At 38.7% G+C, this 14870-nt stretch overlaps 1 protein-coding gene across 2 annotated transcripts in view; it reads left to right on the plus strand.

The window, feature by feature from the left end:
- Positions 1 to 14870, plus strand: part of ptprk (protein tyrosine phosphatase receptor type K) — a 539056-nt gene that overhangs the window by 271173 nt on the left and 253013 nt on the right. For both annotated transcript variants that reach the window (XM_067984566.1, XM_067984567.1), the window contains exon 7: positions 1800 to 2093. In XM_067984566.1, coding sequence (XP_067840667.1) covers positions 1800 to 2093 — 294 coding nt within the window. The remainder of the gene's footprint in view (positions 1 to 1799; positions 2094 to 14870) is intronic.

Below are 14870 nucleotides of genomic sequence, written 5' to 3' on the forward strand. Positions count from 1 at the left end.
AATATTTAAAAATAGACATGGTTTTAAAAAGAATACCGTTAAAAGGAAATGCTGGTGTTTACAATGTACAGAAAAGTTCACTTGCCATTATTTTTATAACTTATTGGTATTGTACTAACGTGCTGGATTTAAGAATATCTTGTGCTATTCTTAATTGATAACGGTAAAATGCTACCACTGCCACCATCAATGACAGATCTGTAACTACCAGTGCTTCAACATATCGTTTAAAATGTTCTGAAGTTTGGACACACACAACCTGTAATTGTACTGCAGGTGCTTTCTACAGTTCAAGTGGACAAAGTATTAAAGCATCACATGCCCACCATTACACTTACTGGAAAACTAGTGACAAGGATTCTGCATTGGATGAATTGGAGCCAGACAGCCATTGGAGGGTGGTGAGAATAGATATGATAGAGGAGCAGGACTTATTGCAGGTTAGGACATCGGTGGCAGAATTCTGGACGAGTTGCAGCTTGTGCAGAGTGAAGTTTCGGAGAGCAGCGAGGAGAATGTTGGAGTTCAGAGGCATCTAAGCGCACAAGGGTTTTGTCAACACTGGAAGTGAGTTAGGGATGAAGGCAAGCAATACTGTGGAGGTGAAAATTGGTGGTCTTTCGGTGGCTAAAATGTTGGGTTTGAAGCTCAGGTCAGGGTCAAACAGAGCACCAAGTGTTTGTATTGAAATTTCAGCCTGAGTGAGCAATGGGGGAGGGAATTAGTCAGGATGCAGAATTTTGCTGGGATCCAAATGGGATAGCTTTAGTCATGGTAATGTTATGTTGGAAAAATTTCACCCAGGAAGTGATGTTTAACCAGCAATGGCACAGCATATTCGGTGGTCATGCAATCAAGAGTGACGGCAGAGAAATAGAGTTGGGTGTTGTCAGCATACCTATGAAGCTGGCCCTATGCCGATGGATAATGTTATCTAGTGGGAGCATGTAGATAAGATAAAGAGGCTAAGATTTGGGCCTGAGGGGCCAGGTAGGAACAGGAAGTGGGCATGACGAGTTTGGTTATGGTGGGGGAAAAATATTCAGAAATGAGAGATGTATGAGGTTGAGAAAGAGAGATTGAGGCTTCAGAGCAAATAATTTTGTTCTTAAAAATGAAAAAAAAATCCCTGAGCTCCTCATACCTGGAGGTCAGAAGAGGTCTAATTGTCCAGGAGTTTGGGATTGTTTTTGGTCCCCAGGAGAATCTGGGAGGAGTGGGAGGATTTAGCCTTGGAGTTGGGAGGTGCAGTATTTGAGGTGATCCAGCCAGATCGGTTAATGTGTACTCAGGTCCAGTGTGCACCAAGTGCGTTCAAGCCTGTGGAATTTGAAATATTGCACCTTGGAATGGTAGGGCATGGGTTTCCATTTCTTACTTCAACTTACACCTATGGGGATGAATAGACAGTCTTTCATAGGTCAAGATGCTTCGGGTACCTGATTCAAGACGGGCATTAGCAGAGATCGAGGCCAGTGATTTTGTGGTTTGTGTAATTTGAGTGGAATTCTAAAGGATGTAAAACTACATTGCTAAAATGAGGGGGCCATAAATCTTGATGGCTGACTTTTTTAACCCCTTTTGGATCTAGAAATATAATTAATATTCATATGAATAAGTAATATATTGACTTTTCCAAAAGCTTTGTACATTGATCTATTATACTGAAAACCTGAAAGGTTTCAGTTATTTTTCATCCTAATATCAGTCATTAAATAAGAAAAATCATTTACATGAATAGTGACTGCCAGAAGAAATTAAAGTTTAATATTAATGAACTAAATTTCTTCCCCATATAGAGCCACCCATGCCAATTGCACCACCCCAACTGCTTGGTGTTGGTCCTACATACTTGCTGATCCAGCTTAATGCAAATTCAATTATTGGTGATGGTCCCATCATTCTGAAAGAAGTGGAATATCGTATGACCAGCGGATCTTGGACAGAAATCCACGCTGTAAATGCACCGACGTACAAGCTGTGGCATCTGGACCCAGATACAGAGTATGAAATCAGAGTTTTGCTGACGAGGCCTGGTGAAGGAGGAACAGGATTACCAGGTCCCCCACTCATCACGAGAACTAAATGTGCAGGTTAGTCCAATTCGGTCTCTAACTACCTAGTATTAAACCTATAGCTTCTGTTGCAAAATTAACAGCAGGAATAAAGTGCACATTTTACAAAATTGGAATGATGAGGTAATTGTGCACATTGCTGATATTGATGTTATGAACGTGAATGCTGATAAAATGATAAATCCTGCATGATGTGTCCAAGTTAATGAGTGGTACCATTTAGTTAGTAAAAACATTAAAAGAAAATATGGGAATTTATTATGTTAGAAATGGTGATGAAATGAGAATAAATCAATATGCTGGAGAGGTCTACACTGGTGAGTTACCAAACCTTTGTATCAATACATTAAAGGTTTCCATTGTTTAATGTCTTTAAATGATCAGATTTTATGAAATTGTAGCCATTTCAGAAAAATACAATTCTGTATCCTCCAGACAGCACCATTTTGTCTTCCCACTAACTTCACGTAGCTCTTAGATTTTAAAAAGTATTTTTCAATATGTGGTTTAAAAATATAATCTGAGTCGTAGTTCTCCATAACATAGTTAGGGTTAACTTTTTTTTGTAACTAGTACATAGTTATTGTGTGCTTTAGGTTCTTATTTTCTGATTATTTTCTCAGAACAAAGGCATATCTGCACGTATCCACATATCAAAATTGTTGTGATATTTCAAAACTCTTCTATTACATTGATCTTATAGTTATGTAAAACTAGAATGTGATTTAAATGTCATTCAAAATGTGGTGCCTTAGCGTAAAGTTTGTTTCTATAGAGTGGAATAGGTGGTTGAATACTTTTGATAGGAACTATTGTTTCAGACTCACTGTAGAAAACATAGGGAACAATTTTACAAGCCTTGACAACATCAGTGCATATCGAAAGTTTGCAGAAGTACTGCCCACAGTTTTATGATCATTGAAAATAATTATCAGAAAATTGTGGACAATACCTAAATTTATGATATGCACTAATGGTTAGAAAATGGCAGGGAGCACAAGTCTGAATTCCCAATGTGCGTTACTAGCAGATAAGGCTCCCCATTGGCAACACAGACTGGTAAAGTTGTCCCTATATTCTCTTGTGTTGTTTTTGAAAGTAGAATGCATTCATATTTTAACCCAAATAAAATATTATAGTGCAATAGTTCAATTTTTGAAAGAGCAGATTTAAATGCCTCTTGAAAGATCATGCAACAACTCCAACCTCTTATTTGATTGCTGCATCCTTAGTCTTCATTCATCTTGTGACATCCTTGGCCTTACTATCTCCTCTGCCTTACCATTCCTTCCATGTTTACTGCCTTGTGAGAGGTAAAAGATACAATGTTCTGTACAAAATTATTATAGATTATTATAATACCTTTCAGAGAGAATCAATAAAACAGGTTTTATCTAAAATTATCAAATAAGCAGATTGTTCTGAATGGTTGGTTCTTGAAATGAGAACCAAAATTAAAGAAAATGGTTAATTAACTTTCCTTCACCAAATATATCTCTATGTATTGTTACTATAGAGCACTTGCTTATATACCAGGTCTAAATTTAGGATTTTTTTTCCTAACCATATATCCCTCTTTTCTCAAATGACAGCACTTTTTTTTATTCGTTCATGGGATGTGGGCGGCGCTGGCAAGGCCAGTATTTATTGCCCATCCCTAATTGCCCCTGAGAAGGTGGTGGTGAGCTGCCTCCTTGAACCACTGCAGTCCCTGTGGTGACGGTTCTCCCACAGTGCTGTTAGTCGGGAGTTCCAGGATTTTGACCCAGCGACGATGAAGGAACGGCAATATATTTCCAAGTCGGGATGGTGTGTGACTTGGAGGGGACCGTGCAGGTGGTGGTGGTCCTATGTGCTTGCTGCCCTTGTCCTTCTAGGTGGTAGAGGTTGCGGGTTTGGGAGGTGCTGTCGAAGAAGCCTTTGCGAGTTGCTGCAGTGCACCCTGTGGATGGGGTGCCAATCAAGTGGGTTGCTTTGTCCTGGATGGTATTGAGCTTCTTGAGTGTTGTTGGAGCTGCACTCATCCAGGCAAGTGTGAGTGCAGCTCCAAATTGTGGGCAATACCTGAATTTATGATATGCACTAATGGTTAGAAAATGGCAGGGAGCACAGGCTAGCATTTCCCTCCTCTAAGTTGATCCTTTCTCTGCCGTTGTTTTGTGTTCTCTTGCAGATACACACTGATACATATAAATAAAAGCAATTCAACCACAGAACATTTTACAAAATAAACAAACAGTGCAAATTTTCAAATGTTACATCTGCCTAAAGCTTGATTTACTCTTTTGAACACTTCTGTTCCCCTCTATAAAGACCAAATCCATCTAAGATTTAAATACTGTTCTTGTATCTAGAGATGCTTTACTAGTACCCCTCTTGCAGTCCTAGACTGCATACCAGACAAATTTCAGTCTTTCTATTTATTTTGATTTCTGTTCCATGCATGCACTCTTCTCCTCTTTCTCACATTGTTCCTCGTACTCACGCTCACACTGTCTTGTGAGCCCTCACTCTTTGTATCTTTTTCTCGCTCTCCAGCTCATCTTTCCATATTTTATCATTATCACTTCAGTCAGTGTTGTCCTTCTAAACTCCAAGTATGCCACCTATATACTTTCTCCTCCTCACAATCCACAAAATCCACTACACTGTCTTCTCCCCTAATTCATTCTTTCCTCTGACCTCTTAAAATGTGCAACTCCTTACCTCCCTTAGTTTTTCCTTTTTCCTACACTTTTCAGCATTAAACCCAAGCTTGGAGTCATCTAAAAATAATTACTTTTTGATTTACTTTGTCATTTCCTCTTTTCAACCTTGGTGGTTTCTTGCTCCATGTGTCTTTGTCTCTCAACAATTTTTTAAAAAGGAGACTTTAAGTAGCTATGCTCTGATATTTTGAAATACCTGAATTCTGCAAGGAGGGATACTTTGTGTCAATTAAAGCCTGTCAATTTCATCCAAATGGTATTACTTAACATCCTACATTCATTTATTTAGTCTCCACAAACAGTATATTGCTCATTATGGAAAAAAATTAATTGTGAGCAATAATCCTTTTAAAATGTTTTATCTTGAGCAGTTATTTGTTTTTCCCCTGCTTCAGCTTTTAAAAGGCACCACTTTGAGCTTCATTCTGAATTCCCACTTTTCTCTCTTCTCCCTATCCCCAGCCATGTTGACAGCAATTGTCATAGTTTTGCAATTTTTTTGCTATGGCTCTGAGGACCTGTCCTTTTATCAAATTTGTTTCATACACATGCTTCTAACTCTCAGAGTCAGGTGATCTCTCTCTCTCTCTCTGTTATACATAAAACCCTGTTCTGAAATTCACTCTTGGTTATTTTTCAATTCCATCAAGGCAGTGATGTGTTTCCCACATCAAAAAAAGTTTACAATATATTTTTATTGCTTATAACCATGTGACTTCTACAGTCATAGACCAGTAGGGAGCTTTGAGTTTTATTTGTAGGTTAAGATTTCAAAGTGCTTTTATGTGTTTTAACAGTGTCATCTTGAGTAGCAGCCGGTTGTGGTCTGTCCTGATTGGGTACAGTTTGGTCAACCTCACCTTGACCATCAACGAGTGCAGTTCCTGGTTTTAATATCTGTGTTCAGTGCCATGGAACCTTCCCAGTGACTCAATCACAAGACCTGTTTTTGCTCTCTCCCTTGTTGCACAGATTTATGATGTATGAAATTCAAAGTCAGCACAAAAACTTTACACAACTGATTAATTTGCTGAAAGGTAACCTTGGCTATAAGAACACAAGAAATGTTAAGGATGAGAAAAGGCTCGTCTGTTCACCATACTCATCCCTCGGGTACCCTAATTCTTCCAGCCTGCACATAACTGCATTTTTAACACGCTCGGTGTCTGCATCTCCACAGCCCTGCCTTGCAAGCAATTCCAGCCATTTATCACCCTTCGTGTGAAGAAATTCTTTCTGCTATCGTCTGATTTAAAATTAACTTCTCGCTTTTATGTTTATGACCTCCAGTCCTGCTATCTTAAGAGTAATATATTCTGGATTTTTCTTATCTTTGGAAGGTTATAGCCATCCTATTCTGCTCTTGCTAAAAATTCCACACACTAGCACCCAACTCCATCTCTGCCTGGCTGCTCGTTCAGGCTGAGCCAGATAGTGCACAACTTCAGTGTTCTGTTTGATCCTGAGTTGATCCTTAAACTCAGTATGCTATCAATCACCAAGACTGCTTTATTCTAGCTTCACAACATTGCCCAACTCCACCCTTATCTTACTCACACTGCTGCTGAATTATCCACGCTCTTGTTGCCTCCAGACTTGACCATTAATGTCCTCGTCATTGGCCTCCCAGGCTTCACCCTACATAAACTCCAACTTGTCCAAGACTCCACCCAAATCCTGTTCTGTACTAAGGTCCACTTATCCATTGCCCCTGTGCTCCTATCATCCTTCATTGGCTTCCTGTCCCCCAATACCTGTATTTTTCAGTATTAAGTTTTATCAGCCATCTGTCTGCTCATTTGCAAAAATGATCTAACTCCTCCTACAAATCTTTGTCACAAAGTCACCTCACCAGCAGCCTTCCAGAAAAAAAAATATTCTGCCCCGACCTTCTCTTCCACCACCCGTTTACTGTATTCTGTGTTATTGGAAAACATTGTAGTGAGGGCTTGGATCCAATTCATGGGAGTGATTTTCTTTACTGATCAGAGGATGTGCAAAATACCTTGTGAGATGCTTAGCAGTCAATTATGTTTTTGAGTTAACTATTGAATTGTTTTTTCAAAACAAAGTTTGCTTTTAAGAGCTGTGCAATTTTTTTTGATGGATCACAAAATTACATGGAATTAGATTTGTTATTTGAAATGGTCATCAGTGTTTGTTGACCAGATTTAATACACAGTTTGGTATCATAAGCCTCACTATTGTTGCAATGCCTGGCTGATATCCACATTTGTACAGAAATGTATTTCTGCACCCAAAGGATGCTTAAGACGCATCTTTTCCCCAGTTAATCAGAACCATCAACTCTAATTCTTCACTCAAACAGTCTAAGAAAACAGCTGCTGCTCAAACTTCAAGCTCCTCAATTCTCCCTGGTTTTGCAATGAAAATTGGGTCTGAGATGCATGCAGATCGCACAACCAATGTTGTACATGGCACATGTCACATATCATGCAATGTTGCTAATGCGATATGCACTCATCTCGGGACCATATTTTGATTGTAAAGAAATTGGGAAAGAGTCCATTTCTAACAATCTGCTAACCCAAACAAATCTGGAAATTTATGATAAATTGGCAAAAAATCATCTTCATGATCCCTAATTGTCACCCAGTCTATATTTTCATCAATGATATATTGGATTGCATGACGTGTTTTGTTTTGGGCACTTCTGAAAGAATTGCAGAGCTTTTTTTCCAGGGAATATTGAGGCTGATAATGCAATGGTGGACACTAAGGTTTGGGGCCTGCAATGTGCCTGAAACACTTAATGTGCCCCAGTGTGGCTGGTTAGCATCGAGTGCTGGGAGCCTGTGCAAGGCTGAGTAAGGCTCCTAAACATTTCAATTATAGAGGTCTCCTCACTCCAGTCACACACAGCCCATTTTGGAGCAGGTGCTGAAGAGGAGGCCCCAATTTATTTTTTAAAATTAAAAATGCCCTGCCCTGAGCCAACTATACCTCTGCATCTTCCATGACAGACACTGTTTATCCTCCCCTTCCCCAAGCCAGAAAATCTTACTGGCACTAAACAGGAAGCCAGTGTCGCTTGACTGATTACCAGTGCCAGAATTTTAATTTCACCCTACCCACCCCCACCCCCACCCCCTCCTTTGGTGCTCCTGGCCATCATGATCAATGTGCCTGGAGCACCAGAAAAATATTTAAATTAGATGACTTGGCCATCATGTTTGATCATGTAATGCTATTTACAGCAGTGGTATAGGAACAGGAGGAGGTCATTTAGCCCCTTGAGCCTGTTCCACCATTCAATGAGATCAAGGCTAATCTGTGACCTAACTCCATATAATGGCAGTTTTTGCACAACTGATTTATGGATACCCTTCCCATCTCTGTAGGGATTCTGTACTTGACAGAAATCTGGAACAAAAAAGAGATAGGAAATGAAAGCGGTAATCCCATGTTCAATGCTCCCAGGAGGGAGCAGTGCTCACTAGGATTAATCTAGGGAAATTCCAAATGTTCACTTGTGAGCACTGGATTGCAGAATCACCCCTGAATTCCTGAAATCACACCCTCGTTGCTGTGATTTTGTTTTTTGCTCCTACACAGTATTGTCTAAAATGGTAATAGAAACCTAACTTGTTCAAAAGAAAAAAGTGTGCCTCATTACCATCATGTCCTTCAGAAGGAAGGAGGAAAGGGGGAAAACATTGCATCAAAAATGGATAGAAAGAGACAAACCAAACAAAACAAGAGCAGGGCACTAAACAGATGAATGAGATGGGAAAGAGGATGTAAAAAGCTCAAGCAAAGATTGTGTTAACCTCTTGTGCTTCTACATACAGATTTATGTATAGAAATAGCAGTTTACAGGAAAAGTCTGATATAGTTGCAATGTTATAGTTGTATTTCATGATAGTGTGATTGTTGTTGGCCATTTAATTTTATTATAAAATTGAATGATGGTCATCCTCTAATTGTGGTATCTCTTGGGTCAGCAGTTCCATCTGTCCTTGTGCTGAATTAATTTGCTATTGTGGTTGTATTGGTGTCCTGATTTGATCTGGATGAAATGTATTTCCATGTGCTGAAGGTATTTGCCCCCCAGAGAAGTCGTCATGGTTTATCATTTTATATTGGGTTTTTTTTGAATTTTTTTTGTGACTTTTCTGTGATCATTTTCATTTGGGTACTGCAGACAGTGAAGTAGTAAAGTTGTAACTATCTCCAATCGATTCTTGGCCAAGTTTCCAAGATTGGTTATCAATTACACTCAGCCTTTAGGCATCTATAAACATTCCAGTAAGATTAAATTTGTACTTGTAGCTTGCTTTCACTTTATATGATATATTATCTGTGGTTTGAAGAACCATTGTTAATTTTATGCTCATTTTAGCATAGAACATATTGAGCTTTAAAAAATGTTTTTATGGATCTGTACATATGAAAGTCATCCAACTGGAAGTATAAGCTACATTACAAATTTTGGTGTTTGCTGATGCTTAAACGTGAACATATTTGCTGACGTTATCGGCATACAGTTTGTATATTGTAAATTATACACAATGTTTGAAGTGTCAAAATTCTTATGGTCATACATGTAGAAGTTAAAGATGCATATCTGTGTTCACCTTTACCTGAGTAAAAGGGTTTTCATTAAAAAAAACAGTCCCAGAGGTATTATATAAAACATTGTTTTTTTCATTACTGTGTCTTTTTTGAAAAATCTGTATACAGTCTTTTAAACAAGAAGGTTGACACTTTTAACTGGGTCATTTGAAAGAAGGAGGAAGGACTATTGTGTTGGGGCCCCTCGCCATGACTTTTTCAAGCCTCTGAGGGTGTTGATCAAGAAGTGAAATGAATTATATTAGCGCAGGTCCACTGATGGGACTATATATTACTAACTACACTTCAAAAAGTAATCTTTTGTAAAGTGCTTTGGAAGTCTTGAGGATGTGATGTGCTACATAAATGCAAGCTCTTCTTCTTTGCACAGTATCATAAGGAAGTAGTGACTGATTGTTAAGATAATAGCAATTAATATCTAAAGAATTAAGTATTTTTAAGATTCAGTTTCTATGCTACTAGACGAGATAACATTGCTTTCTTTTAAACAAAAAACAAAATACTACAGTTGCTGGAAATCTGAAAGAAAAACAGAAAATGCTGGAGACACTCAGGTCAGGCAGCATCCGTTGAGAAAACACGTCAGTTAATGTTTCAAAAATAAACCCTCCCTCAAATATTCATAAAATGTTCATAAAAACAATTGCTTAAGTTGTTGCTGACTTGCTGATAGTTGTATAATAATGACCATCTGCTTTACTGTTTATTTTAATAATTCAAGGGAAGTTTTGCCTACTCTATGTATTTTATAACTGGCGAGTATGAAAGAAGTGGTGTTGCCAAAATGGCAGAAAGCTTTTTTTCTGTATTTTTCTGCATATTTTTACTTTTTGGGTGTTTACACTCATTCTTTAGCTAAAAGGGTAGGCAGGCAACCTGTTGCCAGGCTTCTGTTAGTGAAGCTCTGGATTGAGCCAGAAGGAAATGTCACATCGAAACTACACTATAGAAACAGGCCATTCGGCCCAACTTGTGTGTGCCAACGTTTATGCTCCACATGAACCTCCTTCCTCTCTACTTCATCTAACCCTATCAGGATACCCTTCTACTGCTTTCTCTTTTGTGCTTATCCAGCTTTCCCTTGAATGCATCGATGCTATTTGCCTCAACTGCTCCTTGTGGTAGCGCGTTCCACATTCTTGCCATTCTTTAGGTAAAGAAGTTTCTCCTGAACTCCCTATTGGATTTATTAGTGACTATTTTATATTTATGACCTTTAGTTTTGGACTCTCCCACAAGTGGAAACATTTTCTCTACACCTACCCTATCAAACCCTTTCATTATCTTAAAGACCTCTACCAGGTCACACCTCAACTTTCTCTTTTCTGGAGAAAAGAGCCCCAGCCTGTTCAGCCTTTCCTGAGAAGGATATCAGTAAAGATCTCAGTTCTGGTATCATCCTTGTGAATCTTTTTTGCACCCTCTCTAATGTCTCTATATCCTTTTCTATAATATGGAGGCCAGAACTGTGCACAGCACTCCAAATGTGGTCTAATCAAGTTTAACATAAGTTCTTTGCTTTTCAATTTTATCCCTCCAGAAATGAACCCTAGTGCTTGATTTGCCTTTTTTTAATGGCCTTATTAATCTGCGTTGCTACTTTTAATGACATGTGTATCTGTACCCTTAGATCCCTATCATGTTTAGATTCTTATTATCCAAGCAATATGTGGCCTCCTTATTCTTCCTACCAAAATGCACCACCTCAAACTTAGCTATATTGAAATTCATTTGCCAATTACACGCCCATTCTGCCAGTTTATTAATGTCCTCTTGCATTTTGACGTAGTCTTCCTTTGTATTAACTACACCCCCCAATTTGGCATCGTCTGCAAATTTTGAAATTGTACTTCCGATTCCTGAATTCAAATCATTAATATAAATTGTGAACAACAGTGGTCCCAGCACCGATTCTCGTGGAACACCACTTCCCAGCTTTTGCCAGTCTGTGTAGCCACCCTTAACCCCGACTCCCCTTCTTCCCTTAACCTGTCCCCTGACTCAGCATGCTCTGACCTTAGCCATGAGTCTACAATGCAGTATCTTATCAAAGGCCATTTGAAAATCCAAATATATTTCATCTACTGCATTACCCTTTCTTTCTGTTACTTCTTCAAAGAATTCAGTAAGATTGGTCAAGTATGACTTTGCCTTCTGAAATCAGTGCTGACATTTCTTTATTATATTTTCATTCTCTAGATGTCTTTCTTTTACATCTTTGTGTAAATATTCTATTATCTTTCCTACCACTGACGTTAAGCTAATTGGTCTATAGTTCCCTGGACTTGTTATATCTCCCTTTTTAAATATAGGAATAACATTAGCCTCCAGTCCCCTAGCACTATTCTCTTTTCTAGTTGATTTTTTATAGATATATAATAGTGCCTGTGCTATCTCCTCTCTAACTTCTTTCAATATTTGCAGATGCACTCCATCCGGACCAGGGGTGTTATCCTCCCTTAGTTTGATTTGTTTACCAATTATCTTCTCCCCCCTTTTGTCTTAAATGTTTTAATGTCTTTTTCAATCTCTTCTTCTAATGTCCTGCCCACCATGTTCGTCTCCCTGGTAAATACGAAGGCAAAGTAACTATTCAATATTCCTGCCATTTCACTGTTGTTACCAGTGAGTTTATCTTGTTCATCCCTTAGTGCCCTATCCCTATTCTGATTTTTCTTTTGTTATTTATGTGCCTGTAGAATACTTTAGTATTTTTTTTATAGTCCTTGATAATTTAATCTCGTAGTTCCTCTTTGCTTTCCTAATTTTTTTTTTTACTACTTTCCTAACCTCTTCCCTTTTGTCATCCTCCTTTATTGTCTGTGTTCTTAGAATGTGCCTTTATCTTCAGTTTCAATTTTACCTGTATCTCTATATTCATCCATGGTGTTTCATTATTGGTTAGTTTGTTCTTGCTTTTTAGAGAAATATATTTCTCCTGCACTCCATTGATCATCGTTTTAAATAATATCCACTGCAATTCTATTTCTTTGTTTGCCAAATTTTTTTTCTAGTTTACCTGTCCTGGTTCCATTCTCATCCCCTCAAAAATAGCTTATTTCCAATCTATTTCTTTGGTCTTTGAGAAAGACATAATAAGACAATCATTATTTTAAATCTTATTATGTTATGATCGCTATTGCCTAGATGGTCCCCTGCACTTACTTCTCTTATCTGTTCTGGTGCATTTCCCATTACTAGGCCCAGCAGTGATTCCTCTGTTGTTGGGCTTCTCACATACTGGGTAAAAAAGGAGTCATGCAAAAATTCCATTCCTTCTTCTCCTTTCCTTACCTCTTGCCTGTTTATTTGGGGGTAATTGAAATCTCCCATAATTATTATTCGATGTTTATTACTCATTTCATAGATTTATCTTGATATTTCATCCTCCACTTCCCTTCCATGATTAGGTGGTCTGTAGAATATACCTATTAACCTGATCAATCCCTCCTTATCCTTTGTCTCAATCCATATGGATTCTGTTTCTATCCTGATGTTACTTATGTCCCTTTTTTCTATTGTCATTATATTGTCTCTAATTAGTACAGCTACCCCACGCCCTTCTTCCCTATCCTATTGAAATACATTATATCCTGCCAGTCCTGTTCCTTATGTAGCCATGTTTAAGTTATCCCTATCACATCTGACTCCTCGCTATGAATTATTGCCTCCAGTTCCCCTGTTTTGTTTTGGATGCTGTGCACATTGCTGTACAGGCAATTTAATTTGTTTTTAGTAATTGTTCAACTCCTTTTTGTTTTTAACAGTCATTTTGCACTTATGTTCTATAATTGTATTTGTTCCCTGTCCATTCATGTTACCCTTATTCCTTAACTTGGTCTGATCTTTACACTCATTTCCTTTTTTTTTCTTCAGACTTACATTATCTTCCCAGATCCCTCCTCCTGTCTTACAAGTATGAAGTCCTATCAACAGCCCTATTTATCCTTTCTGCTAGGATACTGGTCCCATTCTGGTTCAGGTGGAGTCTGTCCCAACAGTACAACTCCTTCTTTTCCTAGTACAGGAGCCATTGTCCCATTAAATGGAAACCCTCCTTCCCACACCAGTCTTTCAACTATGTGTTCAGGAATGATTCTCATTTTCTTCTTTCTCCCAATGGGGAATTGCCTGGCCTAAGTTTAGCACTTCCCCTTCATGGCATGGGCTTGAGAACTTACTATCAGGGAAGTTAGTGCCAAGTTAGTAGTATTAGTGGTAGAAATGTCAATTTTAGCAATGTATTGGATCTAAACAAAACTAAGCAAGCACAGGAATGCAGCCAGGCTCACATCCTAAAAAGGAGCTGGTGCAGCGAGCTGGGCCTACCTGTGCTTCCATCCAATTGTTTGCTTTTTATGTTAGAGAGAATGCTGTCTGTATGTGGCCAATATATGAGATCGTACATGGTCACATACTAGAATGGCCATGTGAGGCTGTCCATTGGTGAGTGCTGTTATGGTTTTCGGATTTATGTTCTACTTGGGTATGGCATCACCAGCCACTCCTGTAAGCAGACCTGAAGTCTTCCACGCAACGGATATGCTTTTACCTGCCCAATATCCAGGTAACCAATACCAAGCTCAAACCATTGAACAGAGAACCTTGGTCACCGTATGCCGGCTTACTGTAATGTCCCAAGTGACGCCATGTGATTCTCCCTGCCTTCAGAAGGCAGATGGAATATACATTGTATCAGACCATGGCTCAAGCTATAAACCAATAAACAATTTATTTAAATAATGTAGGGTAATAAGCATTATTCTGTGCTAAAGAGTATATGTTAGTCATTACAAACTTCACCACTTTCATAGGAACAGGAGTGGGCCATTTAACCCCTTGAGCCTGCATTTAATGAGATCATGGCTGATCTGTGACCTAACTCCCGATACTGCCTTAGCCCAATATCCCTTAATACCTTTGGCTAAAAGAATCTATCCATCTCAGATTTAAAATTAACAAATGAGTTTGCATCAACTGCCGTCTGCGAAAGTGAGTTCCAAATTTCTACCACCCTTCGCGTGTAGAAGTGTTTCCTAACTTCACTCCTGAAAGTCCTGGCTCTAATTTAGGCTATGTCCCCTAATCCTAGACTCCCCAACCAGCAGAAATAGTTTCTCTCTATAGACCCCATCAGTTCCCCTTAATATCTTAAAAACTTCAATTAAATCACCCCTTAATCTTCTAAATTCCAGGGATTACAACCCTAGTTTGTGTAATCTCTCCTTGTAATTTAACCCTTGGAGTCCAGGTATCATTCTAGCAAATCTACGCTGCACTCCCTCCAAGGCCAATATATCCTGCCTAAGGTGCAGTGTCCAAAACTGAACACAGTATTCCAGGTGTGGTCTAACCAGGGGTTTGTATAGCTGTAGCATAACTTCTACCCTATTGTATTCTAGTCCTCTAGATATAAAGGCCAGCATTCCATTAGTCACTTTCATTGTTTTCTGTATCTGTCCGTGACATTTTAATGATCTAGGTACATGGA

The sequence above is a fragment of the Heptranchias perlo genome, chromosome 5 (genome assembly GCF_035084215.1).
Source record: "Heptranchias perlo isolate sHepPer1 chromosome 5, sHepPer1.hap1, whole genome shotgun sequence".
Lineage (NCBI taxonomy): Eukaryota > Metazoa > Chordata > Chondrichthyes > Hexanchiformes > Hexanchidae > Heptranchias > Heptranchias perlo.